This window comes from Electrophorus electricus, chromosome 8 (genome assembly GCF_013358815.1).
Source record: "Electrophorus electricus isolate fEleEle1 chromosome 8, fEleEle1.pri, whole genome shotgun sequence".
Classification (NCBI taxonomy): domain Eukaryota; kingdom Metazoa; phylum Chordata; class Actinopteri; order Gymnotiformes; family Gymnotidae; genus Electrophorus; species Electrophorus electricus.
This window is the reverse complement of record NC_049542.1, coordinates 1,801,107-1,825,236: the sequence shown is the minus strand read 5'-3', so window position 1 is coordinate 1,825,236 and position 24,130 is coordinate 1,801,107. Positions and strand designations below refer to the sequence as shown.

The 24,130-nt window shown below is 43.3% G+C and overlaps 4 protein-coding genes across 6 annotated transcripts; 3 read left to right on the top strand and 1 right to left on the bottom strand.

Annotated features, from left to right (window-relative positions):
• The first annotated feature begins 922 nt into the window (after positions 1-922).
• Positions 923-3,133, top strand: fosab (v-fos FBJ murine osteosarcoma viral oncogene homolog Ab). The gene is made up of 4 exons (XM_027030118.2): positions 923-1,203; positions 1,439-1,669; positions 1,815-1,922; positions 2,033-3,133. Exons 1-4 carry the CDS (start codon positions 1,063-1,065, stop codon positions 2,654-2,656), a joined length of 1,104 nt encoding a protein of 367 aa, XP_026885919.2. The 5' UTR covers positions 923-1,062; the 3' UTR covers positions 2,657-3,133.
• A 2,538-nt stretch (positions 3,134-5,671) lies between these two features.
• On the top strand, positions 5,672-10,606 carry tmed10 (transmembrane p24 trafficking protein 10). Its single transcript, XM_027030139.2, has 5 exons — positions 5,672-5,899; positions 6,819-6,939; positions 7,881-7,954; positions 8,426-8,552; positions 9,123-10,606. The coding sequence occupies exons 1-5, from the start codon at positions 5,723-5,725 to the stop codon at positions 9,242-9,244; spliced, it is 621 nt and encodes a 206-aa protein (XP_026885940.1). The 5' UTR covers positions 5,672-5,722; the 3' UTR covers positions 9,245-10,606.
• Positions 10,607-11,379: 773 nt separating this feature from the next.
• Positions 11,380-14,583, top strand: eif2b2 (eukaryotic translation initiation factor 2B, subunit 2 beta). The gene is made up of 8 exons (XM_027030119.2): positions 11,380-11,633; positions 11,858-11,978; positions 12,155-12,306; positions 12,957-13,120; positions 13,207-13,302; positions 13,668-13,805; positions 14,024-14,090; positions 14,401-14,583. The coding sequence occupies exons 1-8, from the start codon at positions 11,462-11,464 to the stop codon at positions 14,556-14,558; spliced, it is 1,068 nt and encodes a 355-aa protein (XP_026885920.1). The 5' UTR covers positions 11,380-11,461; the 3' UTR covers positions 14,559-14,583.
• Positions 14,584-15,170: 587 nt separating this feature from the next.
• On the bottom strand, positions 15,171-24,024 carry zc3h14 (zinc finger CCCH-type containing 14). 3 transcript variants are annotated; one of them, XM_027030124.2, is made up of 17 exons: positions 23,852-24,024; positions 23,282-23,324; positions 22,882-22,996; positions 22,645-22,685; positions 21,968-22,127; positions 21,454-21,781; positions 19,356-19,519; positions 18,477-18,577; positions 18,039-18,197; positions 17,864-17,944; positions 17,250-17,409; positions 16,874-17,076; positions 16,423-16,570; positions 16,032-16,168; positions 15,873-15,949; positions 15,589-15,695; positions 15,171-15,402 (listed from the first exon to the last, which is right to left on the bottom strand). In XM_027030124.2, the coding sequence occupies exons 1-17, from the start codon at positions 23,885-23,887 to the stop codon at positions 15,399-15,401; spliced, it is 2,064 nt and encodes a 687-aa protein (XP_026885925.2). In that variant the 5' UTR covers positions 23,888-24,024; the 3' UTR covers positions 15,171-15,398. The 3 variants fall into 3 exon arrangements, with proteins under 3 accessions (XP_026885925.2, XP_026885926.2, XP_026885927.2); XM_027030125.2 differs by having other exon boundaries at positions 17,864-17,941; XM_027030126.2 differs by having other exon boundaries at positions 18,039-18,194.
• Between the last annotated feature and the right edge of the window lie 106 nt (positions 24,025-24,130).

Below are 24,130 nucleotides of genomic sequence, written 5' to 3'. Positions count from 1 at the left end.
GCTTCATCTTTCAAACTATTGGCAAAGTTCTTCCTTAACCACATTACAAAGGGTGGGTCGCACTGTACCTTACTGCAGAAGGTGATTCCTGACTGAACGCGGAAAGGCGTCAAAGAGTGATTTGAGTAAGACGTAGGCCTACCTAGGTGCGATTCTTTTAGGACCCACCTGCACATTCTCCACAGGTAGCCTACAAACCCTCTTTCTCCCAAAACCCCCCAGAAAATGTTAGCAATTATTTCACACAGACAGGAGCTACAACTCCCAGTAGCCTATCACAACGCTTAAAAATGTAAATAAAAAATCAAAAAGGAATAACGGTTTAGACTACAACAAGTCCTATACATAAATTAAGAAGTCCTATACATAAATTAAGCTTCAGTTACTGCCTAATCATTAGGCTACATAAAACGGATCATCATGTATGGTAGTACCAACAAGATCTTTAGCCTACTTTTTTTTTTTTATAAGAATTCGGTGAAAACATTTTGTTGTTTTGTCATTGACAACACTCCACTGCAAACACACAAAACTTCAGATACTCTGTCTTTACGTAACGTGTTACACTCTGAACAGTGTTTCCCATCATTGCTCCACCTCCTCAGGATGCATTCCATATAAGGAAAATGACGTCGTGGGATACCCTGCTATGGAACGTCAACGATTCAACTCGATACATTTAAAAACGATTATGTATATCGGTGCGCTTTTATTTTGGCAAAGGATTTTTCGAGAGCGCCGATGTAAAATAATATAAGTAATACAGTGCCGATTATTTTAGCGTATTTGCTGTTTAATAGTTTAAATGAAATCTGTGCTAGAGTGTTCCGAGCTAGCCACCACCCTTCTCCTGCGTCATCCAAAAGCTCTATAAAAACCCTCGCAGCTCGGCAGTCCAACAGTCAAACTTTAGAGATCGCAGCAACAGTAGAGAACAGCAGTTTTTCGGGGAGCTGAGTTAATTCGATTTCTTTGCCGTCTAGGAGTGGTTTTATCGCTATATTTAACGGTGTTTTTTGCACATTCCGAGTGGATCGTAGAAGCTTCTTTTCTTAAAAAAAGATGATGTTTACCAGTCTTGTAGCCGATTGCGACTCGTCTTCCCGCTGCAGTACAGCTTCTCCCAACGGCGACAGCCTCACGTACTACTCGTCTCCCGCCGGAGTTTACTCCAGCGTGGGTTCTCCGCTTAGTCAAACTCAGGTACGTAGCTAATAGTATTAACACACATGGTTTATTCTCGAATGCTTATATTTGACTAAAAGACAAATGAGTAATGTACTTTTTTTGGAGGCTTTTAAGTGTAGGAATATATATTCCAACTCCACAGGTTTTTAAATAATTTAGATATTTTGTAACAAAAGTCTGCACAAAATATTTATGCGTATGGATTTCTATAAGTGTTTCTAAACTGAATGCCTTTCTGTTTGCGCCTTAGGAGTTTACCGACCTGGCGGTTTCAAGTGCCTCTTTCGTCCCGACTGTCACAGCTGTCTCTTCCTGCCCGGACTTGCAGTGGATGGTCCAGTCAGCTGTATCCTCCGTGGCCCCATCTAACGTCAGAATTCACCCCTACAACCCGAACCCCAACGCCTCTTTCTCCAAAGCCAAAGTGGTCAAGACTAGTGGAAGCAGGGGTCACACCAGCAGGAGGAGTAAAATGGATCAGGTAAATAGTTTCTCATTTACAAGAACTTTGTTAAAGAAACTGTGCTTAAAAGCAGTGCTTCTTCATGTTTTTAATTTCCTCTGTATTCCTTTGGATGTATAATTTTTTTTTTTAAATATAAATGTATCTGCCTTGCTATTTACAGCTTCCACCAGAGGAAGAGGAGAAAAGGAGACTTCGTCGTGAACGAAACAAGATGGCAGCTGCCAAATGCCGCAACAGGAGGCGAGAGTTGACAGACACTCTGCAAGCTGTAAGCATTCCGTTATTTCTGTAGGCACGCTTTATCAACAAAGCCAGTCATGCAAGAAACTGAATGCTGACAGGAATTGGGTTAATGAGCTGTTTCTCTTGCTTTGGCAGGAAACTGATGAGCTGGAGGATGAGAAGTCAGCCCTTCAGAACGACATTGCTAATCTGCTGAAGGAGAAGGAGAGGCTTGAGTTCATCTTGGCAGCTCACAGGCCTATCTGCAAGATCCCAGCTGAGATGGATGCCACCTTCACCGAGCCCTGTGCCTCTCCTGCTTCTACCATCTCCGAGATCCAGATTGCTGTCACCTCTGGTGCTTCCAGACCAACCAAGACAGCAGGTGTGACCACTACCCCTTCTCCAATCTTCCCGACCCCCTCCATCGACCTTGGCAGCTCCACGGTGAAGATGTCTGATCTGGACCCTTCTCTGGAGGCGTCACTGGAGCTCCTGACCAAGGCCGAGCTGGAAACTGCACGCTCCGTGCCCGATGTTGACCTGGCTGGCTCGTTGTATGCCTCTCAGGACTGGGAGCCTCTCTTCACACCTGCCAACATGGACCTGGAGCCACTCTGCACACCTGTCGTCACCTGCACGCCCACCTGCACCACCTACACGTCTTCCTTCGTGTTCACGTACCCGGAGAGTGATGTGTCTGGTCAGTTGCAGAGGAATGGCAACAGCAGTAATGACCAATCGGACTCCCTCAACTCCCCCACCTTGCTCACGTTATGAGCCTTCAACCCACTCTGACCTTTACTACAATGACTTTAACCAAGCAGGGCTGAGGAACTGTCTCTACTAAGCAATCATTGTTTTATATTACTGCATATTTATCTGAACCATTACTTGCCTGTTGCATATGTAGCAAGTTAAGCATGGTTTGACTAATGTGTTTCTAGTCATCTTACATTTTATGAAGATATCTAGTAGAATACTAGTTGTTACTGGTGCTATTTAACTATTGTGTGGTTTGAGCAGTAGTTTGACCATCATCCCACGTGTGAACTGTGCATCTTGTCCAATAGTTGTGCTATGTCTAACCATTGTATTGAAGTGGTCTAATATTCAAGTATGAAGTTTTCTGTGAAAACGTTGTCTTAACTTATGGATTTTTATTTTTGTACTGAGGTGTGAACTAAATGCAAACTTGACATTGTTTGCAAATGTAGTAAGACTAAATATAATAAATGTATGCAATTCTTTGTAAAATGGAGACTTTGGTTAGTTTCCTCATAACCTGGTTATTCACATTTCCTACTGCCCTCTTGCAAATGGACCATTTTTGCCAGGTCTGATAAAGGTATCCGCTTTCCACAGACGTTATTGGCACAAGCCATTGTCTCACAGGGCCTGTTATGGTGAGCTAATGTCACATGACAGTTAACCCAGAGGGGAAAAATGACTGAACTAGACTTTTCTAGAACTTCCCTCATGAGGTATTGTGAAATTCAGTGGTCACCATATCCCCAAAAACTACTAGGTGACCTGGGTGGTTTGTGTCTCTTTTTATTTTTTTCCCCTTTCTCTTCTCTCCCCTCCCTCCCCCATTCAGCCTACTGATCAACTTTTATTTTCCCAAGTGGAAAGAATGCCACACAAATGCATTTCTTACAGTTTTGTCAGAGCAGGAAAGAGACCTGATCAATTAATCCCAGTGGTTCATTTTATCAGCCTTAGAGAAGACATGGTGCAAGTTCTGTTTAACATCATCTTCAAATTGAAATCAATCAATTTGGCTTCCTCTTGGTTGACAGCAGGTGTTCTTAGTATTGGCAACAATCTGTATGTATCTCAATACACCAACATGCTGTGATCAGCCTTTAGTCTCGAGCAACTTGGCCACTTCCTTTCTCAGCATTGTGTTTCCTCTGAGTGTGGATTGCCCAATGGTATCGCAGAGGAAATGCGTTCATGTGCGTAAGAGAAAGGCAGTGATGTAATCGTGGCTTGAAATGCTGAGTGGCCGTTACATTTCGCACACTTCCTTCCCTAGTTGTACAGTAGACGTGCCTTTCCAATGCACAGAGGCGTGGCCACGCCGCTGTTACCTAAGAGCGTAACTGGTGCCGTCCTGCGTTGACCTGTTTCTACCAGACAGGAAGAAAGCCAGATATAAACATCAGTTTGTTGGGGGAAACCGGGGCTTTCATCATGAGGAGGGTAATGACACTTTACTGAGCTCAGAGAATGAGAATGTCGGAGAGAGTACTGAGACTAAAACTAACGAGGTTCACATGAGAAACAAAAATGAAAGAGAGAAGCTCACACAAACAGAAAGGGAGAGTGAGAACTACCAGAAACTTGGAGCTATGTTGGTCCTGAAGTGAAGTCAGCACGCAGGGTGAAACAATTCTCCCTCTATTAATACCTCTGGTCGACCCAGGGGAGAGGCAGCGCGGGTAGAAATAGCAGGTGCTTGCGCGCTGCCCGTTTTAACATCAGCAACAACAGCAGTAAAATTAGACCGGTGTGACGCCAACCTGCGTCGCTGCTGCAGCCCAGGGGAAGAAACCGGCGCGCAGCCGTACAGCGGAGCGTGTGTGGGGTGGGGGCGGAAGTGGTGGGGTCTTGGCCGAGGAAAATAAGGATGAAAAAAGAGAAAAGGCGAATAACGGCAGAGAATCCAGCCTAAAAATAGAGTCGAATACCGCGCTGAGGTAAACAGCGTCACCTGTGTCATTCCCACCATAACCAAACTCCTTGGATTGACGCCATTTTTGTTGAGCTTCGTCTGACAGCTGCACCAAACCGACAAACTACATTAATCTTCTCTAGAAGAGTTTTTATGTAATAACATAAAAAAAAAGATAATTCGTCGTAATTTGTAATAGGATGACGCGTTTTCTTTTTTACATTATGCATTAGGGACGGCTGTTTGACTTATCCATCCAAATGCATTTAAATTAATAGTCCCTATTGATAGAACGCCCCTTGACCCTCGCTGACAAACTCATTTTAACCAGCGTTTCTACATTATTGTCGTTTTTATCAGGTAATATCCACAGTCTAAGAGCCTAAACCATCTGGATTCATTTACGGATGATTTTAGTGCAACTGGGCAGTATATTAAATAAAACATTGGCCGAGTCTATCACTAACAGCCTAAACCAGTTTAAAACCTAGTTATCTTATCCTTGTGAAAAAAAAGTCTAAACCTTTTTTTTTTTTTGCCATCTGGTACAAATATCAGCACCAAGCAAAGTCTCACCTTAACGGAGGTTTAATAGGTTACCTGCTGTCAGTTGTAATTTAGACGTTACCTTAAACTAAATGTATAGTCTATTTATATTAATTATATTAATTTATATTCTGTGGGCCTACGTAGATGATAAAGAAATATATAGGCATGCTTAATCTTGGCGATATGAAATGGGCAGTTGAGAAGTAGGCTACACTGCATTGCGCAGTGATTTTGCAGAGCCCGACAAAAACTATGTATATATACAGCATGACAATCAGACTTTCTGTCATGGATAATCTTTTAACCTCACGCGTAACAGTGGAGAACCCAGAGTGACCAGACTTATACCTACACAGTAGGCTATGCTATATATGCGATTTAAGATACTCATACAATTTAAGGTAATTTGGCTAAAAGTAATTTTAGAGTAATTTGGCTAAAACAATGGTAGAATCCTCTTCTCACCACCACAGGCCTGTTAGAGCATTGCGACCTCCTGGCCTGAAGGGGGCACCAGCTGACTGGTCGTCCGTACGCAGACCAGCTGAGCTGGTTCCCCCGATACTTCCTCACTTCGTAAGCGGGGTAATATCGGGAGGTCTTGGCCCGACGCAGCCATGGCTCGCCTTGGTGTTTTAATACTGTTACCGGTCGTTTTTGAATCGGTGGTTTCCATCTCGTTTTTCTTACCCGTCAGGACGAGGAAATGTTTGAAAGAGGAGATACACAAAGATGTTCTGGTTACAGGGGAATACGAAATTAGTGAGCAGCCCAACACCAAAACTAACCTGAAGGTGAGTTATCTTTGCTATCTTGCTAATGCTAATCCGATGCGACGTCATCTTTACTAAATTTATCGCGTCAGATGCGGGATTAAATTAATCGCATGGATGCTAATGCGGGTTTTAGCGATTTAGCTATCTGAATTAATACATGTTAATGTCCGGCGTTAGAGGCTCTTTCTAGTCATCTCCGCGGCTGTCTCGCACGCTAGCTAGGCCGGGTAGTGCGCTACATGGCGCTTCCTGGTTGGATGCGCTGAGAGCCATATGTCAGTACTAGAAACCAACCATATACGAAAAAAGAGCGCTCAAAACACGAAGTTGTTATATCTTTGTATTCATTTAGCTAGCTACCGTGTTTATATAACTTACCAACTGGAAACTACAGTCTCTCGGTTTGGTCTGCTCGCTCAGTAACACGTCAGTCTAAACTACCCGGTCGCAGATATTGCAGACTGATTGGAGGTAACCTTACTGATTGGAAGAAAACCCATTTGATGTAACGTTAACCAGAGTGAGTTTTGGGAATTAGTGTTTTGTTTTTTGTTTCGTCCTTCACTGTGGAATAAATCCGTGACGCCTTGGTCAGTGGTTTTAGCGTCTGAATTATAATGACGGTTCTAGTTCATACTCCGGTAAAATTGCATAGGTTGTTGTGCAAAACTAACATGCCGTAATGTCATTATCAGTAATGAAGATAAACATTATAAATGTTAAATGATGATAAAACATGATCTATAAATTCATACGGCTGCCGTTTGTTCTGTTAAATAGCAGGATTTATATTCAGTCTCATTTTTGCTACTCGCAGAAGTGTTTTCTGATCGGATTTTATTCCGTTGTGATGTTACTGGAAAGACTAATGGTGAAGATTAAACGTTGTCATTGTTACTGCCTCTTCTTCATTCTGTTTATTGTTAAATTGCTGTAGATAACAGATTCATCCGGTCACATCCTGTACTCTAAAGAGGATGCCACAAAAGGAAAGTTTGCCTTCACCACGGAGGACTATGACATGTTTGAAGTATGCTTCGAGAGCAAGTCCCAGATGGGTAAGAACTTGTGTAGTCACCTGGTAGGTGCTGGCAACACAGAGGTCATGGGTTCAGTTCCCAGGGAGTGCGCGTACCATCGTTACTGATAAGTATGCATATTGCCGTGAATAAGATCGTCTGCCAAGTGCCCTAAATGTTAGAAAGTAAAATACGGTCATCCACATGCGCTGTGAAATCAAAGACGGATGAGTCCCGATATGATCTCATTTATTATTCACACTATGAACAAATAGAAAACCCACCTTCTCTTGACTGTACTGTAAGACTCACTTGAGGAAACTAAACTAATTCAGTAGCTGTGGTACTGTTTGTCCAGTTGATAACCACCTGGTGCTGTACTTTATACTAGTTAATCGATATGGATAACATTAATTGGATTAATTGAATATTTAAGGATATGAATTAGTAATTCACAGGCCACTTACAGAATTTGAATTCTTGTTGCCTACATTTTTACAAATAAAATAGATTTTTTTTTTAGGTAAGAATTACGATGTAGTGTCATTATCTTATTCACCATCAGGCATGTTTGAGTAGATCACACCTAAGCTCTCAGCATCTTTAAAACACAAACTCTGTGTGGTGCAGATTATAAGGCATGTGGAGATCACAGGGTGTGTAGGGTGGCACCATTATCACAAATGACTATTAAGTGCTTGCTCTGACTGCTGCTGGGGTTGTGGTCATTAACCAGAGCTGATGCATTTTGATACACTTTCAAATGCACTTCTGAATGATTCATTAGCATGAATGGGAACATGAAGACCTGTTTTGTTTCCCCACTGCAAGTGTGTATTGCAGAAGCCAAAATGAGTACTTAGTAAATAATGATTATTTTTCTGACTTAATTTCTGCATAGGAAAATGGAGGGTTTATTATTATTATTAATTATAATAAATAATATTATTGTTCTGACTTCATTTCTTGATTCTGTGTAGGAACTGGGAGGGTTCCTGATCAGATGATCAACCTGGACATGAAGCATGGTGTGGAGGCAAAAAACTATGAAGAGGTAAGTGATGTTACTATTTGACATGTAATTGTTAGTTTGAGATGGTAGTAGTCTTTCTTCTACTAGTCTTACTTATTTGACATGTAGTAATTGCTACTGTCTGACGTGTTAATTGTGTTACTCTTGTATATAATTACTCTTGTAATTATTGGTACTGTTTGACATGTGGTAGGTACTGTTGGTATTTTGCCTGTAGCTCCTTGCCCAGCTGTTTTTGAAACAAACTGTACTCAGCACTTGGTGACACAACTACACTTTTTTTTTTTAACTTGACACAGGCATGTTTTGGTCATTTTGCACTTAGAAGGGGGTTCTGGGTTGATTTTGATTTGGTCAGGTTGTAGTTGTTAATACAGTTTGCTCTTGTTTGTTCATTTGGTTAGTAGGTCTGTTGGTGTTGCTTCATTTGATTGGCCAGTTTGTCAGCGTTTATTCACGTGATTGGTGTGTTTTGTGCTTTTTTTCTCTCAGATTGCAAAGGTGGAGAAGCTGAAGCCCCTGGAGGTGGAGCTCCGGCGTCTGGAGGACCTGTCTGAGTCAATTGTCAATGATTTCGCCTACATGAAGAAGAGAGAGGAAGAGATGAGGGACACCAATGGTAAACACACACGCACCGCTTGGGGGAGGGTCATCATTTCTCTCTAAGCTTCCAAATTAAGCTGTCGTTTCCAATCAGCTGATTGGTTGCACACGGAATGCTGTATGATGGGAGAAATACTGTTCATCCTGACTGGTGTGGTTCACTGAAGTTTGAGAGTTTTACCTTGGATGACTAAAGGATTTCTTACACAGATTACAGTTTAGAATGAAAATTCTAATTGTGGCAATTGCACATTGTTAATAACTTTATCATGATTCTTTACATTTTCAAGATTTAAAATTTTTTTGTTTTATTTATTGTATTTAAGTAAATAATGGAAGCACCGGAGTTATTTTATCAGATTCCGCTCATGCAGAAATGTAAGATTGTAACTGTTTAGTACTTGTTTGATACTATGTAGACTATGAAAACACACCTGGAGTCTGACTTATAGGACATAATACCAACATAAATTACAGTTGCAATATTGGTCAGAAACATTGCTATTAAATATTTTCCCCAGTATCATTTAGCTCTATTTTTTTTACATCGTGGCCCTTGACAACAGTATGCTTGTCTCTCCTCCAGAGTCCACCAACACGCGCGTTCTCTACTTCTCCATATTCTCCATGTGCTGTCTGATTGGCCTGGCCACCTGGCAGGTGTTTTATCTACGCCGCTTCTTCAAAGCCAAGAAGCTCATTGAGTAGAGCCAGCTCCACCAATCAGAGACCCAGAAGCCTTCTTTGACCTCTGACTCTCCCGCCCTCTTCTTTGTTGTCCAATGTCAGCAGGTTTTTGTTGGTTGCTGGCGGCAACCAGAAGCTCAGCAGGAGAGGACAGCTATTAGGTTATCGTCTGGGAAGTTGGTGGCGATATTCAGTTATTCAGCGTGTACATTTTTGATACGAGCCTGTCCGGTTTTATTTGGACAAACCACCCATTGTTTCACGCTTAAATTTTTATTACACGCAGGCCAAACAGATCCTTTATAACCTGTTTAGAAGTACACATATGAACGTGAAAAGCAGACCAGCAATTTGAATGAATGTCAACCACTGAAAGTGACTGATTTAGAGATGCACTGATACCAGGATTAGTGTCTGCTGGATATTGCCTACTGGTGTCATTCATTCAAGCACTGGCATCATGAATGACCATTTATTTAATAGCTCAATATTGCCCAGGAGAACATTATAGATGGACAGCAGGGATACAGAACGTTCACACGCAGGACTTGTGTACAAAATAGAACTGTGTGTCAAACATAAATGCCTGTTGTTGGTACTAGTATTTGGAATCAGAATGGAGAAATGGTGTCAGTGCATCTCTACTGTTAATTATTAAAATGCCTGTGGGTCAATGGTATAATTTCATCAGCAAGGTGCTTTTTCTGTTATTGTAAGGTGAAGTTAAAATTCCTGTTTTCTTTTACCATTGTTTAATTAATTGAGTGATTACTGTGCAGCAAATTATGGGGCTCTTTGTCCAAAATGCCCCTTTCTCCACATTTACAGATTGAAGTTCACTTGCACACGTTCTACAGAGTCCGAACCCAGATGCTACAGAAGTGTTTCTTTGTGTTGTGAAAATGCACATTAAATCCTCGGCTTTTTCGCCATTAGATGCAGGCATTTAAAGCATTTTTGGGGTGCTGTACACTACAATAATGCGTTGTAGGCTGCTTGCGTGAAAATCTGAATTGGTTGGCTTTCATCAAGGTCTTCAGCCTGGTTGCCAGAGTAATGGCTGCTGATAGCTTTGTGTTCCGATTTAACCCTTAGTGGGTTCTCTTATGACTAATGAGGGAGCTGAGCAGTGATTTTTTTGGGGGGGGTATGGATTTGTGAAATGTTTTTTATTTTATGTAATTAAGGAACAGTGGACACGTTTGGCTTGTCTGGGGGTCTAAGCTCATTATATTGTGATGGTTTATTTCTCTCTTCTTTTTTTTTTCTCACTCAAGTCCCAGCATTTGGTGAATGTTCTTGATCCACCTGGACATTGGTTTGTTTGGTTTTGTGGCAGTTCATGTAAAATCGGTTTGTCATTCAATAAACTTTGTTAGTTAATTTGGTGGTGCCATTTTTAATCAAGCATCTCTTAATGCTTCCCACTAAAAAAACACATTTCCCTATTCAGTGGATACAGTGATATCACTTCTCAGTGATATCCCACTGTTGGGCCCTTGAGCAAGACCTTTAACCTGCAATTGCTCAAGTTGTATTCAGTCATAATTGTAAGTTGCTTTGGATAAAAGCGTCAGCTAAATGCCATAAATGTAAATGATCCAGCCCCATTGCAAATGCACAGTAAAACTTTGAGGACCTGATGGTTTGTGGACTAGGTGCTTATCTTTAATTGTTTCATCTTTCAAATACCAAAATAACACAATATTCTGTAAAAGAAAACTGAAAGTATGTCTTCCAATTTTTCTAACTTGGAGTGACTGCACAATTTAGTCTTATTGAATTTGGAAGGGCTGTATTATTTTTGTTGTTTTGTAGCACAAAGGATTGGTTGTAAAGAATGTCCGATCTTAAAAGGCTGACTACCTTTAACATACACCCATCCCAAAGCAATTAGAGAAGTATTTGCTTGTTCTGTTGTCCACCCCCCTCCTTTACCTGTTTGTTTGCCCTGTTTTACCTGTTTGGTTCTTGAAATGTAATACAAACATCCTCGTCACACTCCTCTCCCCGCTCTTTTGCAACTAACGTAATAACAGACACTCAAAGCGCTAAAGACAGCTTGTAATTGTCGTTGCATCAAGAAACGTTCCTACAGACCTGCTTACGAAAACCATGACGTACACCGTTAATCCGGAAGAATTCCCACTAACAACATAGTACTTCCGGGGTAGTAAGCCATTTACCCACGATCAAGCTGTCAGCTGCAGAAGCTTGAATAACTGAACCAGTACTAAAATGCCTGGAGCCGACAAAGAGACGGACCTCTCTGAACGTATCGAGGCGTTCTTATCGGAGCTGAAGCGAGGTGACAACGGGTCTGGATCCATCCATGGTTCGGGCGAAATAGCTCGGGAAACAACAGCCCTGCTGCGGCGGATAACCGCGCAGGCGCGATGGAGCAGCGCAGGTCGGTCGCGGAGCTTTAGCTTTCTAGGTGTCAGCGGTGTTGCCTTACGCTTTTGTTAAACTACAACACAACTAGCTCGTTCAACTGTTTTCTTGCGCGGCTGAAAATGTGCTGTTGCAAAGTATCGGAGAACAGTTGCGAGAGAATGGTGACAGGCGTGTTGCCACCTTATAACTAAAGTTCTACCGTATGACGCCTGGACTTCCTTTTTTGATGGTGTGCAGGTGATCTGATGGATATCATACGAAAAGAAGGCAGGCGAATGACTGCAGCTCAGCCCTCCGAGACCACGGTGGGTAACATGGTCCGCCGGGTGCTGAAAATCATACGAGAGGAATATGCAAGGTGAGTCAGAGCCACAACCCTCCTGACTTTTTTTTTTTTGCTTCTAAATAGGAATCATAGTTATAAGATAAATATTTTAAAGTGTGAGTAAACAGTAATTGCCTTAATACCAAGATCTTAAAGCCCAAACGCAGTGGGAGGCCTGCTCAGTGCACAGACCTGTCGTGCTCCTGCAGGTCACGGGGGAGCAGCGAGGAAGCAGCACAGCAGGAGTCGCTCCACAAGCTGCTCACATCCGGGGACTCCAGCGAGGAGAACTTCAGACAGTACTTCCCTCCTCTCAAAGCCAACGTTATAGAGGCCATCAACGAGGTTCTCACGGAGCTGGGTATGGACAGCCAAGACCTGGAGCTTGCTTTAGGCCTACACCCTATAGACTGGGCTCTGGGTCCAGGCTGACGGGGTTCATTAGAGTAGGGGGTTCAAGCTCAGTTTCTGGGGCCCCTCAGTGTTTATAGTGTCCTCTGCTCTGGACCATCTAGTCCAGATGGTGTGCCAGAGCAGGGAACCTAAAACTGTGCAGAGCAGAGTGACCCAGCCTGGAGTGCAGAACCCCTGCATCACAGGAGGCATGTGCAATAGGTGCAAAGTCAAAAAATAAGTCTATGTTTGAAATAGCCAACTACATACTACACTGCATACTGCACTCAGTATATACTGGATACAGTATCCAGTATGCAACAAATGCAAACCATACTACGAGGTCACATGAAGGTATGAAAGTTGCGCCCACTTGGGAAAGATTTTCCACCACCGTTACTTGACACGGATGCAGTACACCATGAAGATAGCTCTGGTCGCGTGCTGGAATAGTTGGCAGAAGCAGTACATCTTTGGGGTACATTTTGCATACTAGAAAAATTCATTTTGGTCGCATACTGATTTGGGGCCAAGTCAGTACACAAGTTGTATGTGGTCGGCGATTTTGAACATAATGTTGTGTGTAAAGGATTAACATGCATTCGGTTTCACCACCAGAGGGCACCACAGACAACATAGCCATGCAGGCTCTGGAGCACATCCACTCCAACGAGGTCATCATGAGCATAGGACGCTCCCGCACCGTGGAGGCCTTCCTGAAGGATGCCGCGCGCAAACGCAAATTCCACGTCATCGTAGCGGAGTGCGCCCCCTTCTGTCAGGTAGCACCCCTGCTGTTGTTCCATACCAGCCTCCGGGTTACAGTAATGGTGTGATTAGCCTCCCACGTCCTGCCTGTCCTCCACAGGGTCACGAGATGGCCGCCAGTCTCTCCAGAGATGGCATCGAGACCACTGTGATCCCAGACGCTGCCATTTTCGCTGTGATGTCAAGGGTTAATAAGGTGGGCATGGGAAGATTGGGAACCTCAGTGTTATCATCTTACTGAAGGGTATATTGGTTGATGTACACTTTCATGTAATTAAATAGATATTAAATTGAGAATCTTTTTTTTTTCATATGTGGAAGAAAAAAAACCTCAGACCAGATGAGCATTTGTAGTCAGACTCAACTGGAAAGCTAATTTACATTGGTATAATCCTTAAAAAAAAAAACTGAAGGCTTTAGCAAGTCAGCAGTGCTTAGCAGGCTGCAAGAGTCTGATCTTAAATGTAAACATATGTGAGCATGCTGTTAGGTTGAAAAGGAAATGCACTATGCTTTGTGAGGGCTTGTTTTGAAGTTTTCGTGGCGCCTTCCTGCCTGCAGGTTATCATCGGCACACAGACTGTCTTGGCCAATGGTGGGCTGCGTGCAGTCAACGGCACGCATACACTAGCACTCGCCGCCAAGCACCACTCCACGCCGCTCATCGTGTGCGCGCCCATGTTTAAGCTCTCGCCCCAGGTACCCACCTCCTTCGATCACTTGAGCAGTACCAAAGGTCGGAAGGTGTCTGGGCACTTTGTGTGACCCAGTGTGGCTTTGGGAAGAAACTGTGGTCTTATCCAGCTTTAGCATGCAACATTACAGGGCAACTGCAACCATAGAATCAGACTGAATAGAATGGATGCATTCCATTGAAGTGCAGCCATAGACGTTCTGTTTGATTTTGTCTTTCTCAGTTTCCTAATGAAGAGGACACATTCCATAAGTTTGTCTCACCACATGAAGTTCTTCCCTTTACTGAAGGTAGTAAATGTTCAGGTGTCAAAACGTTTATCAATAAGGCTAATAGTTGGTGTAGCTGTGTAAATTTCAGTAGAGTTGGTGATATACTCTGCAAGTAACCAAAGGGCAATGTGTAAGTTAATATAATTTGGTGTTAACCAAATGAGCAGTAGGTGAACTAATTAAAATTGGTAATAACTAAATTAGTATACAAATTGGCTCATATGAAACTTATGTAGTTATATAATTTATAAATGTCATTCATAGATGTTATGCAGTGGCAGGATTGTGAACTATATATTCCCTGATCTTTGAGCTTCTCTGCATCCAGGCGAGATCCTGTCAAAGGTTAACGCTCACTGTCCAGTGTTTGACTACGTTCCTCCAGAGCTCATCACACTCTTTATTTCCAACATCGGTGGAAATGCACCATCCTACATCTACCGACTTATGAGTGAACTTTACCACCCCGAAGACCATGAGCTGTGAATAAATCTGGAGAATATCCACCTCACCGTGTCTCTCATGTTGTTTTAAATGCTTTGAATCTATTTCCTTACGCAGGCTGACTGTTCATTGAACCCGTTTTCTAAACATGGTATTTCTCCCAAAGCCAAAATGTTTTTTCAGTGTTATGGCGATTTCTGCTCAGTGCAGAGCTATAAACATTTTCAGGTTGGAGCTGAGCTTTTCACCAAAATGGTTATACACTCTATGGAACCAGTTATCTCCACCGAATCTGGCTGGAGTAGGTGTCCACACATGAAGATCCCATGCCATGTCAATCCCTAATCTAACATACCTGAGCAGGGAATCACAACCTTCAGTATTGCTTGAATAGTACAGCCAGGTGATCTAGAACCAACCCTGGTAGGGAAGTAGTTATCTGAGAGCAGGGTTGGACACCTGTGATTGGGAGGGTTAATGGGTGCTGTTCAACAAGTCTGTGCTCATGGCCTCTGGACAGGTTCTCTTCTCCCACATTATACCATACAACTCTTGTGTGAAATGCTGAATTAGAGCAGTGATTGGTGTCTTCACCCTGGCGGTGGGACAATAGGACCCAGGGACCTAACAGAGAAAGGCAACAGTAGGCAGAGATACATGGAATCTTTTTTTTAATGCACAAAGGTCATTCTGTAAAGAAGTCAATATGTTACAAAAGGGCAGGCCCGTTTCTTAAAAAAAAACCACTGATTCAAAAAAAACAAAACAACTTGAAACCAGGAGGGGAAAAAACCCAAACAAGATCCTGAGGCTTGACTGCGACTGTGTTCCATCTCACGTTAAAAGAGAAAACTGATGGATGGGGTCCCCCAACCCTGATGTTCAACTGCACAGAAGCAAAAGAAAGGTAAATGATGTGTTAGAGAACAAGGATGTGAATGAACATGTCTTAACTGGGTGTGTGTATGTATATATGTGTGTGTATATATATTTTATATACACACTGTGGTACTTGTGATGGGATATAACTAGTGGGCCCAACTCAGAGATCCACATTGGTTTGGAGTGTTACCTCTTCTGTGTTTTTGTCCACTTCAGGGCATGTCTAGGGGGGACAGATGATGCTGGATGGTAGAAGGTGCATCCTGCACGTTTACAGTGTGCAGCAAACCGACACGGCTACAACCAAACAATCAAATCACTTATTAGCAACACTTTAAGCAACTGTCTTGCACTGTCAGTTCCTCCTGGTCAAATTATTTGGCCTATAGAACATCAGACCCAACAAACATCAGTAAGTACCCTAAACTCTTGAACGTGTGGTTAAAGCCCACAGTCCTAGACAGTGAAGCCAACCTTAGGATGGTAGAATGTGCAGTCCACCTTCTTACAGTCGGGGAAGAAACGGCACACACTGCTGGGCACCGCCGGTACTGCAGGGAGACAAATGAAAATTTTAAATTTCACACACGACCTTGGAGTTGTCTGTCTAAAAGAACGCAGATGCATACGCACCTGGTCTCGCTGGCTGGCGGAGCGTGCGGCGGCTGACGTGTGTGTAGGGGCAGTCTGGCTTCGAGCACTTGGCGTCATATTTGCAGTTTGGATGGATGAACAGGCACTTGTCTCCAAACACACAGCTGGGGAACGTCCTACATGAGATGAGCAGAGATGGACACACATCATGCACCAATCAGAAATACATTTATTTTCTGCTAAACCTGAAAAATGTACAGGTATGGCATAGGAGGGGTGAGTGTGTGTCTCCCAAGTTGCACTGGACTGTGGGGTATTAGGGTGTGTGTTTTTACTTGTACTGGGCTGTAGGGTGATGTGTGTGTGTGTGTGTTATTTTTACTGGGCTATGGGGTGATAGGGTGGGTGGTTGTGTGAGGTGTGTTCTTACTTGCACTGGGCTTTGGGGTGATGGTATGGACACTCGTCTCCACTCTTGCATGCTGGCCAAAATTTGCAGCGTTCTAGAATTTTCTGCCGCTTTGCCTGAACCGCCTCTACCTCCATATCCATCTCGTCCTGTTCCTCCATCCCCCCATCTTTGGAGGGAGAGAAGAAGACATGAAGAGAGGGAGAGAGGAGAGATGGCAGAGCCAAGTAGGAGTAGAGCAGAGACTAATACGTGGATATTATTTGGCCAGACTCCACATCCAGCTCAGTACAGCAGCTCCTGCAGTCACGTCACTGCTCCATCATTACCCAAGACACCAATCAGCATTTTACACAGTGGGACACTTTAGCAGATCTTGGGACATTGTGACCAATTTAAGTTTGCTCTTTCCTGGTTTACTGTGCATTATAAATGCTGGGGAGTTACGGATCAGGTTTATGGCTGCTCTTACCGTCGTGCGAGAGGGCAGAGTTCAAACTGAGGTGCACTGGTTTGGGTTTGTGCTCAGTGGAAAGGTCAGAGGTTGTGTTGTTAGGGGAAGTGTCATCGGGGTCAGTCATTTCCTGGTCAGTTAGACTGGCCAAAGGACTCGGAACACCATCCAGGGTCACAATGAACTTAGGACTGGCGCTGCCAGTCACCTCTGTTTTCTCTCTGAGAGAGAGAGAGAGACAAAAAAAAATTAGAAAGTGTGAGGAGTGTGACAGCACATGAAAAACACATTTGTTGATTTATAAATAAAAGCTAAAGCTTCACAGCAGCGACCCAGTGAGTTTCTATGGTGCAGAACACATTTCTTTTTTGTATTTTTTGATTGATAAACACACCTGGCCTGCACCATGCGTGGAACAGAGGGTAGGGCTTCCTCCTGAGTGACAAGCTCTGTTCTGTTCCTGATTGGTGAAGTCTGCTCAAGCTCCGGCTTCCTCATGATGAAGGAGCGTGTGTCCAGGGACTTCATTCCTGGCGCCTCAAACATCTGCACCTCTGCAGAGCAACGACAAACCAAATGATACTTCCTCCTTTCTAGAGACAATTTTTTAATGTTTTCATTTCATTTTTTTGTTACACCCAGTCAGCTACCAAAATCCTTCTGGAGTGAGAGCTAAAGGAACAGATCAAGAAAGGTTTTTTGGGCACCACCTATCTGCCTTCCGCCCTGATGCTTGGCCCCTCCATTCTAAGGCCCCACCTCAAGCCCCAACCCTATGCACACCCTCCCTCCCTTGGCCAGTCAGGCCCAAGGAAACTCTGGGCCGCTGCAGAGTTGCAGCAGCACTGCATCCTGTCCAGCACAGAAGTTCACTCACCAAGCCCGAGGTGGAAGGTGCAGTTAAGTGACTTCTTGTCTAAAACTCACAGATGTGTGTGTGACGAGAGCATCTTACTAAACCCATGGCACACTGATCTCAGTAGAGCACAGTGGAGCTCACTCTCTCACCCAGATTAGTCCTCTGCTCTCTGCTCTCCTCTTCCGGGTGCTCCAGCTGTAGCCGAGAGGCCAGAGAACGCGGCTGTGCTACTGAGGACAGACAGACACAAAGTGAGAGTGGGATTATTAGTGTACCATGCCTTTGAGAGGCAGAGACAGGTGGAGATGTGGATTATTGGTGTACCAAGAGGCGGAGGTTGACCATCGTGACGGCTGTGTGATGTCTCTTCAGGAAGAAGAGCGTGCAGGTGCTCCTGGACCAATCGGATCGCAGCTCTGTTCATCTCATCGCTCGCTGAGCGAGTCCGTGGTGCTACGGGAACGGTCTGTCGCTGGGGAACTGCTGCGTTGCCATGGAAACATCCCACAAATAAAGGCACAAAAGCAGCTGTTTATATTCCAGCTCAGTATTAGCTATATGGAAAACATGAATGTGACAGCACAGCCATGTTGCCTAACATGAGATACAAAATGTTTATAGTGCAATCTGAACTCTGTGTGTGTGTGAGAGTGTAAGAGAGTGAGTGAGAAAGAGAGGTGATGGGCTATGTAAGATGTGTATCACTCCAGTGCTCTTTGGCTTTGGGGCTCTGTATATGGTGCGCGTGGGCATGTCTCTCACTTGCGTAGGCAGCAGTGGTCTTGCTGATAGATGCCTGGGCCTCTGAGATGGCCTTCAGGATGAGGTTCTTATTGGCCTGCTTGGCTGGAGGCAGAGTGGGTCTGCAAGGAAACAAGACAGCACAAACACATCAAAACACACACACACACACACACACACACACACACACACACACACACAGAGTGGGTCTACAGGGACAAAATAATAATTTCAAGATGCATCACACAACCACCGACTCCAGAAACTCAGTCTTGTGAAGTGGCTCTATGAATAAAGGACAGTGATCTGGGCAGACCATAGGAACCTTCACTGGAGCCTCATTTATTTAGGCTAATGGGTCAGGAAGTGTTTATAGTGCAGACATGAGCTTGTGGAGTCAAACCTTCAGACATGAGCTTGTGGAGTCAAACCTCTATACAAGAGAGTCAATCATCTCTCTGGGACATAGACATGTGTCAGACCCCTCTATGGGATACAGTAGAGTCAAACTAGGCAGTGTGGTCATCTTAATTCAGGGGTTTGAATGGTTAAACTAAAAATGTGTCCTGTGCATCTTGGTGTTTGCTGTATGATACTGTATGCATTTAAGGTGTTTATAGTACTGTATATATTTAGGATACTGCCCAAATCCAGTGGCAGGTGTAATTTGGGTGTTTCGTGGCAGTTAAACAGAACTGGATGCTCCTTTCAATCCTGAAACCTCTGAGGATTAATAAACATGATGGACTCTCTGCTCTCAGTCCATAATTACAAGCTACGAACACGGTCATTTTGCTGAGTGAAGTCCAATTTCTACCGTGGCAAACCATATCACTGGCATTTAGTGTAACATTTGAAAAGCAGTTCTGGGAGAAAAAAACCCCACCCTCCCAAACACACTTGCGCTCTGGTTTGGATGGGAGAGACACTCGGCTGGGAATGCCATAGTCTTCTTCATCTTCATCGTCCTCCAGGTCATCACTCTCCTGACCTCTGTCATGACTCCTGTGAACCCTAACCACTGAGCTTGCCACAGGAGCCTTTCGTTTCCGTGACAACTCCTCCTACATTGACAACACCAGAGGTTATGTAAACAAAGTGATATTTGTAATATACATCATTATATATATATATGTATATACATATTTGTAATATCTTTTCTGTAAATAATCATGTAAACCTCTGTCTCTCATCACACTGTCCTATGCTGTTTACTTTTAGATCTTCCACACCACGCAGGACCCCAGGTGCAGGCTGTGCAAAGATGCCCCTGAGACAATCCAGCACATACCAGTGGCATGCAAGATGCTAGCAGGCAGTGTACATGGAACGAAATAACCAAGTGCCTGGCATAGTATCTGTGTAGAGTACGGGCTGGAATTTATGAAGTCAGTGGGACACAACTGATATAGTAGTGATCCCAGGTGATAGCAAAATCAGGTAATGGAAAACAAAAAGCTTGAGAAATACCAAGGGCTGGGAGAAGAGCTGGAAAAGATGTGGAAGGAGAAGGCAACCGTGGTGCCCGTGGTAATCAGGGCACTAGGGGCTGTGACCCCCAAACTGGGAGGATGACTCCAACAGATACCAGAAACTAATTTTATCGTACAGAGCGCTTCCAGAGAAACAGGCCATTTTAGACAGAGGTCCTTCATCAGCTGTGCAAGCAAAGTGCTTCTGAATAAGGAGGAAACAGTGTGTGTGTACTTACTCACTCACTCTCTCTCCCTCATATATATATATATCTCTATCTAGATATCTATCTATATCTATATATATAGATATTTATCTATATCTATATATATAGATATCTATATCTATATATATAGATATCTATAGATATCTATATCTATCCATCTATATCTATCCATCTATATCTATATATCTATATCTATATCTATATATATATATATGAATATATCTATCTATATATCTATATATCTATATCTATATCTATATATATCTATATCTATATATATATATATATATATATATATATATATATATATATATATATGAAGAGGTAGATGTTTACATCATATGTAGTTGTAAAGTTTCATTTCTTTTTCTTTAGGTTGTCTAATTTCATTGCTTCCGTAGCAACAACTGGCAATGCATACAGATGTCATTAATGCTGTGGCAAGACATTAAAATGTCTTGCCACTGGAAATGACAAAATGATCCTTTTGTACCAGTTATTTTAGTATTGATAAATTTACATGTAGCACATCTAGAGTTGTAGGCTACAGTACCATAGTTATTATTTGACTGGTCATTTATCTCATTCTTAACAACAATGTCTACAATGTTTTTGTCTTGTCTGTAGGAGATTAGTGGAGCATCTTTAAAAGGAGATGTAGTCTCTGCATCATCTTGGAGGATTCGGAAATGTTTAAGTATGATATCAGCCACTGTTTTATTTATAGGATGATGATTCAGCACCAAGGGAAGTCTTGTAGCCTTAACAACAGACTGTTAACAGATCAGTGCGTCCACACTCTGAACAAAAACTGTGCCATCACACAACACCAAGCCAACCACATCTTTTCCCACTCCCACCAGCACGGCATCACAGGGCAGTTTAAAACATGGAGGCAAGCAGCAACTGACAGCTCCGACAACACCTGCAAGAACATTCCTGGATTGGTGAGCATCATGTTGGTTAGTTCTGTGCTGATGCATGGGAGGGAGGGAGGGGTCATCCCACAGAGAGAGCAGGGATAATTATGCTCTGCTGGACTCCCAGCCAGCAACAGCTCTGTTATCACCAGGGATCAATCTGGTCATCACTATATAAATGACAGCGCTAGCACTAGGTTTTCTCTATAGAAGAATTTTAGCCTCGTTGACTGTGTGATTGACAAGTAAAACAAGAAAATTGAACATGTAAGCCAACAATTCCATCAAAAGTTGGAAAACTTGGTTCCTTCTTGTGTGTCTGGGAGGTAGTTCTAACAGGAATTGTCCAACTCCCCTGAAGGTGACAGGAATTCCTCACCTTTCTGTTCCCCTCCCTGTAGCCATGTCCATAGGAGGAGCTCGATCTTTCCTGACCCCTTAGAACGTCCGATGACCTGTAGTTGTCTGGAGCTCTTCCAGAGCCCCGAGCAGATGACCCGACAGCCTGCCGTGACCTCTCGTTCACAGAGCGGCTTGATAAGGAGCGTAGCTGTCCAGGGGTCATGCTCGGTTCCATGGGGTCTTCAGTAATGAGATCATCGTCCAGGTCAGGTTTGATGTCGATGACCACCTCAGCGGAGGCAGGCTCGAGAAGGGGCTTCACTGCAGAGGTCAGTCTGGAGGAAGCTCTATCAGAGGAACCCCTCCTGGAGGGGGGAACATACTCTTATCTTTGCTTCATTGACAAAAGTTAAAACGTTACCCAAATAAACAACATGTAATTAACTATAAGATTAGCTCCATAACCCAATGTAAACCCAAAACAGCGCTCTCTCGCTCTCATCTCTATTGAACATAATGTGCACAGAACATTTTATTCAGTAATAAGAGACCTGCTGTGGTGTTCATGGGCAGAGCTAGACACACGGCCCTCTAGCCTATCAGCTCGCGAGCTGGACACAGCAAGAGCTCGCGACTCCTCCCCTCTTCGGTCATCACGGGTTGATGTGCTTGTATCGGAGTGCAGCGTCTTAGGACGAAGAGATGTAGGCTCTAACCGCATCACAAAGGGAACAAGAACAAAAATATGAACTGTTGTTTTTTAGACATTCAAAGTACGTACACATCTGACCTTTTGTCTACAATAAAACAACAGTCAGTGAAATCTAAATATTCAGTCGATCACATCTGTTTAAACTCATATCATCTGACTTCAGCTCTGAGCTACTGAACTGTTCATCTATAAATACATTTAAATGCAGGATAAATTAAAAGTGTGAAATTAGAAATCTTTGTATATGAAATGCACTAAAGCCAAATCAAATGCTCAAAATTATGTCTTTAATTATATTAAAGACACAGATTAATAAACGTCTGGCGTAATTCTGGATCTTGGGTGCTCTGAATTTACATATTAAGCACCAGGCTGAGCTCAATTTTCCAGCCTGCACACATTTCTGCATGCTCGTCTACCAGGGGTGGTCAACAGATGGGAACCCCTGTGCCATAGCATCTGGAAATTGGCTTCACCAACAATTCAGCTCAGAATGGCTGTGTCTGTGCAACATACCGACTGCAGCTGACCTCAGCTTCTCCAAGACTCCATGTAACCTGTGCCACAAAGAAACATTTCCACCATTTAGAATTACATGAAACACACAAGCACAGCATGTCTGACCCGAGTGGTAGCTACATCCGATTGGCAGTGGATCTTAAGAGAGGATTCGGAATTGTGAATGACACCACCTGCCATAAACCAGGAGGAATTTGCTGCCATGATGGGACTGAGCCCTGATAGCTCTCATACCACACTGTGAACTTGATGGTGTTGTTGCCCAGAAAGAGGGACAGGTCGTCTGCCATCTGGTGTGCACTCTTCTTATTAGCGACCATGACCATGATGTAGTCCGGGAGCTCCTCATCTGGCAGAACATACACTTAAGCTCAGATACTTCTACAGTGTGATGAAGGCCACAAGTCATGAGAAAAACAGTCACTGACGTTTCTCATTAACACCAACTGAACAAACAAAAAAACCCAAAACACCGGTTGTGGAAAAGTAAGATATGGTTAAAAAAGTAAGATAATCCAACTGTGAACAACGTTCTTGATAGTTAAGCGCTATTAAGGAAACGCATTCAGATGTGTTGGCTAAAGGATGGGAAGGCAGTGGAACTGCATGGTTGCTAAGACCTTGAAACACTTACCCACGTAGGCTCCCAGTTCCTGCAGTTTCCCTTTGATAGCAGCCTAAAACAAAAACAAAGTGACAGTACAGTCACAGGTGAGAAATATGCGGTCATACAACAAGGTTATTTCCACAGGAAACGCTTTGTGTCGCACAAAAAAAACAAAAAAAAAAATCCACGACCCGGCATCTGGTATGCCATTTTCCGCAATGTAGTTCCACTGCTGAAAACTATAAGCTGTAATAAGCAAGTAGGTAAAGATAAGAGAGCTAAGCTAACTAGTCTGGATCCCTTATTAGCAAGCAGGGTAAGACGTCGCGCTAGCTAGCTAGTTAGTTAGCGCTAGCTTTCCTATCACCGCAAGTTGCAAAATGAATGACTGAACAACACCACTATAGTATTTATTGCAAAAGCTAAAAAACTAAAACGTAAATTCCAACTAAATCACAGAATAACAGCTACTTGCTAAATGTGATAGGTTATCTCTGAAGTTAAGTTAGCCCGCGTGCTAACACAGCTAGCTACAATAGCTAAGATAGCTAGCTAGCAAGTTCTGAGAACTTTAGGGGTCTTATTAAAGCACATTACCCGTATTTTTTTGCTGATCTCCGTCCCGATTTCCATTCTGACTATCTTACTAGTGTCAAGCTCTAAATGACTGCTCGAACACACTCCACATCGCCACACGGTACCAACGGTCACGGTTTCGGCTCGCTCCGACTCGGGAGTGTGTCGCTAGGGCTTACGAGACACTGCGCATGCGCGGCCAACTCGCCACACAAATAGCTGACGTCAGTTGGGTCACCTCAGCCGAAAATCTTTATGAACCCCGATTAAACTTAAAAGCATTTTCTTTAACCCCCCATC

Excerpts from the sequence above, each read along its gene's own strand:
- fosab (XM_027030118.2), top strand. The coding sequence starts at position 1,063 with ATGATGTTTACCAGTCTTGTAGCCGATTGCGACTCGTCTTCCCGCTGC. Across the intron at positions 1,670-1,814 it reads GGAGGAGTAAAATGGATCAG|CTTCCACCAGAGGAAGAGGA; the intron begins GTAAATAGTTTC and ends TGCTATTTACAG. Across the intron at positions 1,923-2,032 it reads TGACAGACACTCTGCAAGCT|GAAACTGATGAGCTGGAGGA; the intron begins GTAAGCATTCCG and ends TTGCTTTGGCAG.
- tmed10 (XM_027030139.2), top strand. The coding sequence starts at position 5,723 with ATGGCTCGCCTTGGTGTTTTAATACTGTTACCGGTCGTTTTTGAATCG. Across the intron at positions 5,900-6,818 it reads ACACCAAAACTAACCTGAAG|ATAACAGATTCATCCGGTCA; the intron begins GTGAGTTATCTT and ends AAATTGCTGTAG. Across the intron at positions 7,955-8,425 it reads AGGCAAAAAACTATGAAGAG|ATTGCAAAGGTGGAGAAGCT; the intron begins GTAAGTGATGTT and ends TTTTTCTCTCAG.
- eif2b2 (XM_027030119.2), top strand. The coding sequence starts at position 11,462 with ATGCCTGGAGCCGACAAAGAGACGGACCTCTCTGAACGTATCGAGGCG. Across the intron at positions 13,303-13,667 it reads TGATGTCAAGGGTTAATAAG|GTTATCATCGGCACACAGAC; the intron begins GTGGGCATGGGA and ends TCCTGCCTGCAG. Across the intron at positions 14,091-14,400 it reads AGTTCTTCCCTTTACTGAAG|GCGAGATCCTGTCAAAGGTT; the intron begins GTAGTAAATGTT and ends CTCTGCATCCAG.
- zc3h14 (XM_027030124.2), bottom strand. The coding sequence starts at position 23,887 with ATGGAAATCGGGACGGAGATCAGCAAAAAAATACGG. Across the intron at positions 17,410-17,863 it reads AGAGCAGAGGACTAATCTGG|AGGTGCAGATGTTTGAGGCG; the intron begins GTGAGAGAGTGA and ends GTTGCTCTGCAG. Across the intron at positions 15,696-15,872 it reads GCACATTCTACCATCCTAAG|CCGTGTCGGTTTGCTGCACA; the intron begins GTTGGCTTCACT and ends GTTTGGTTGTAG.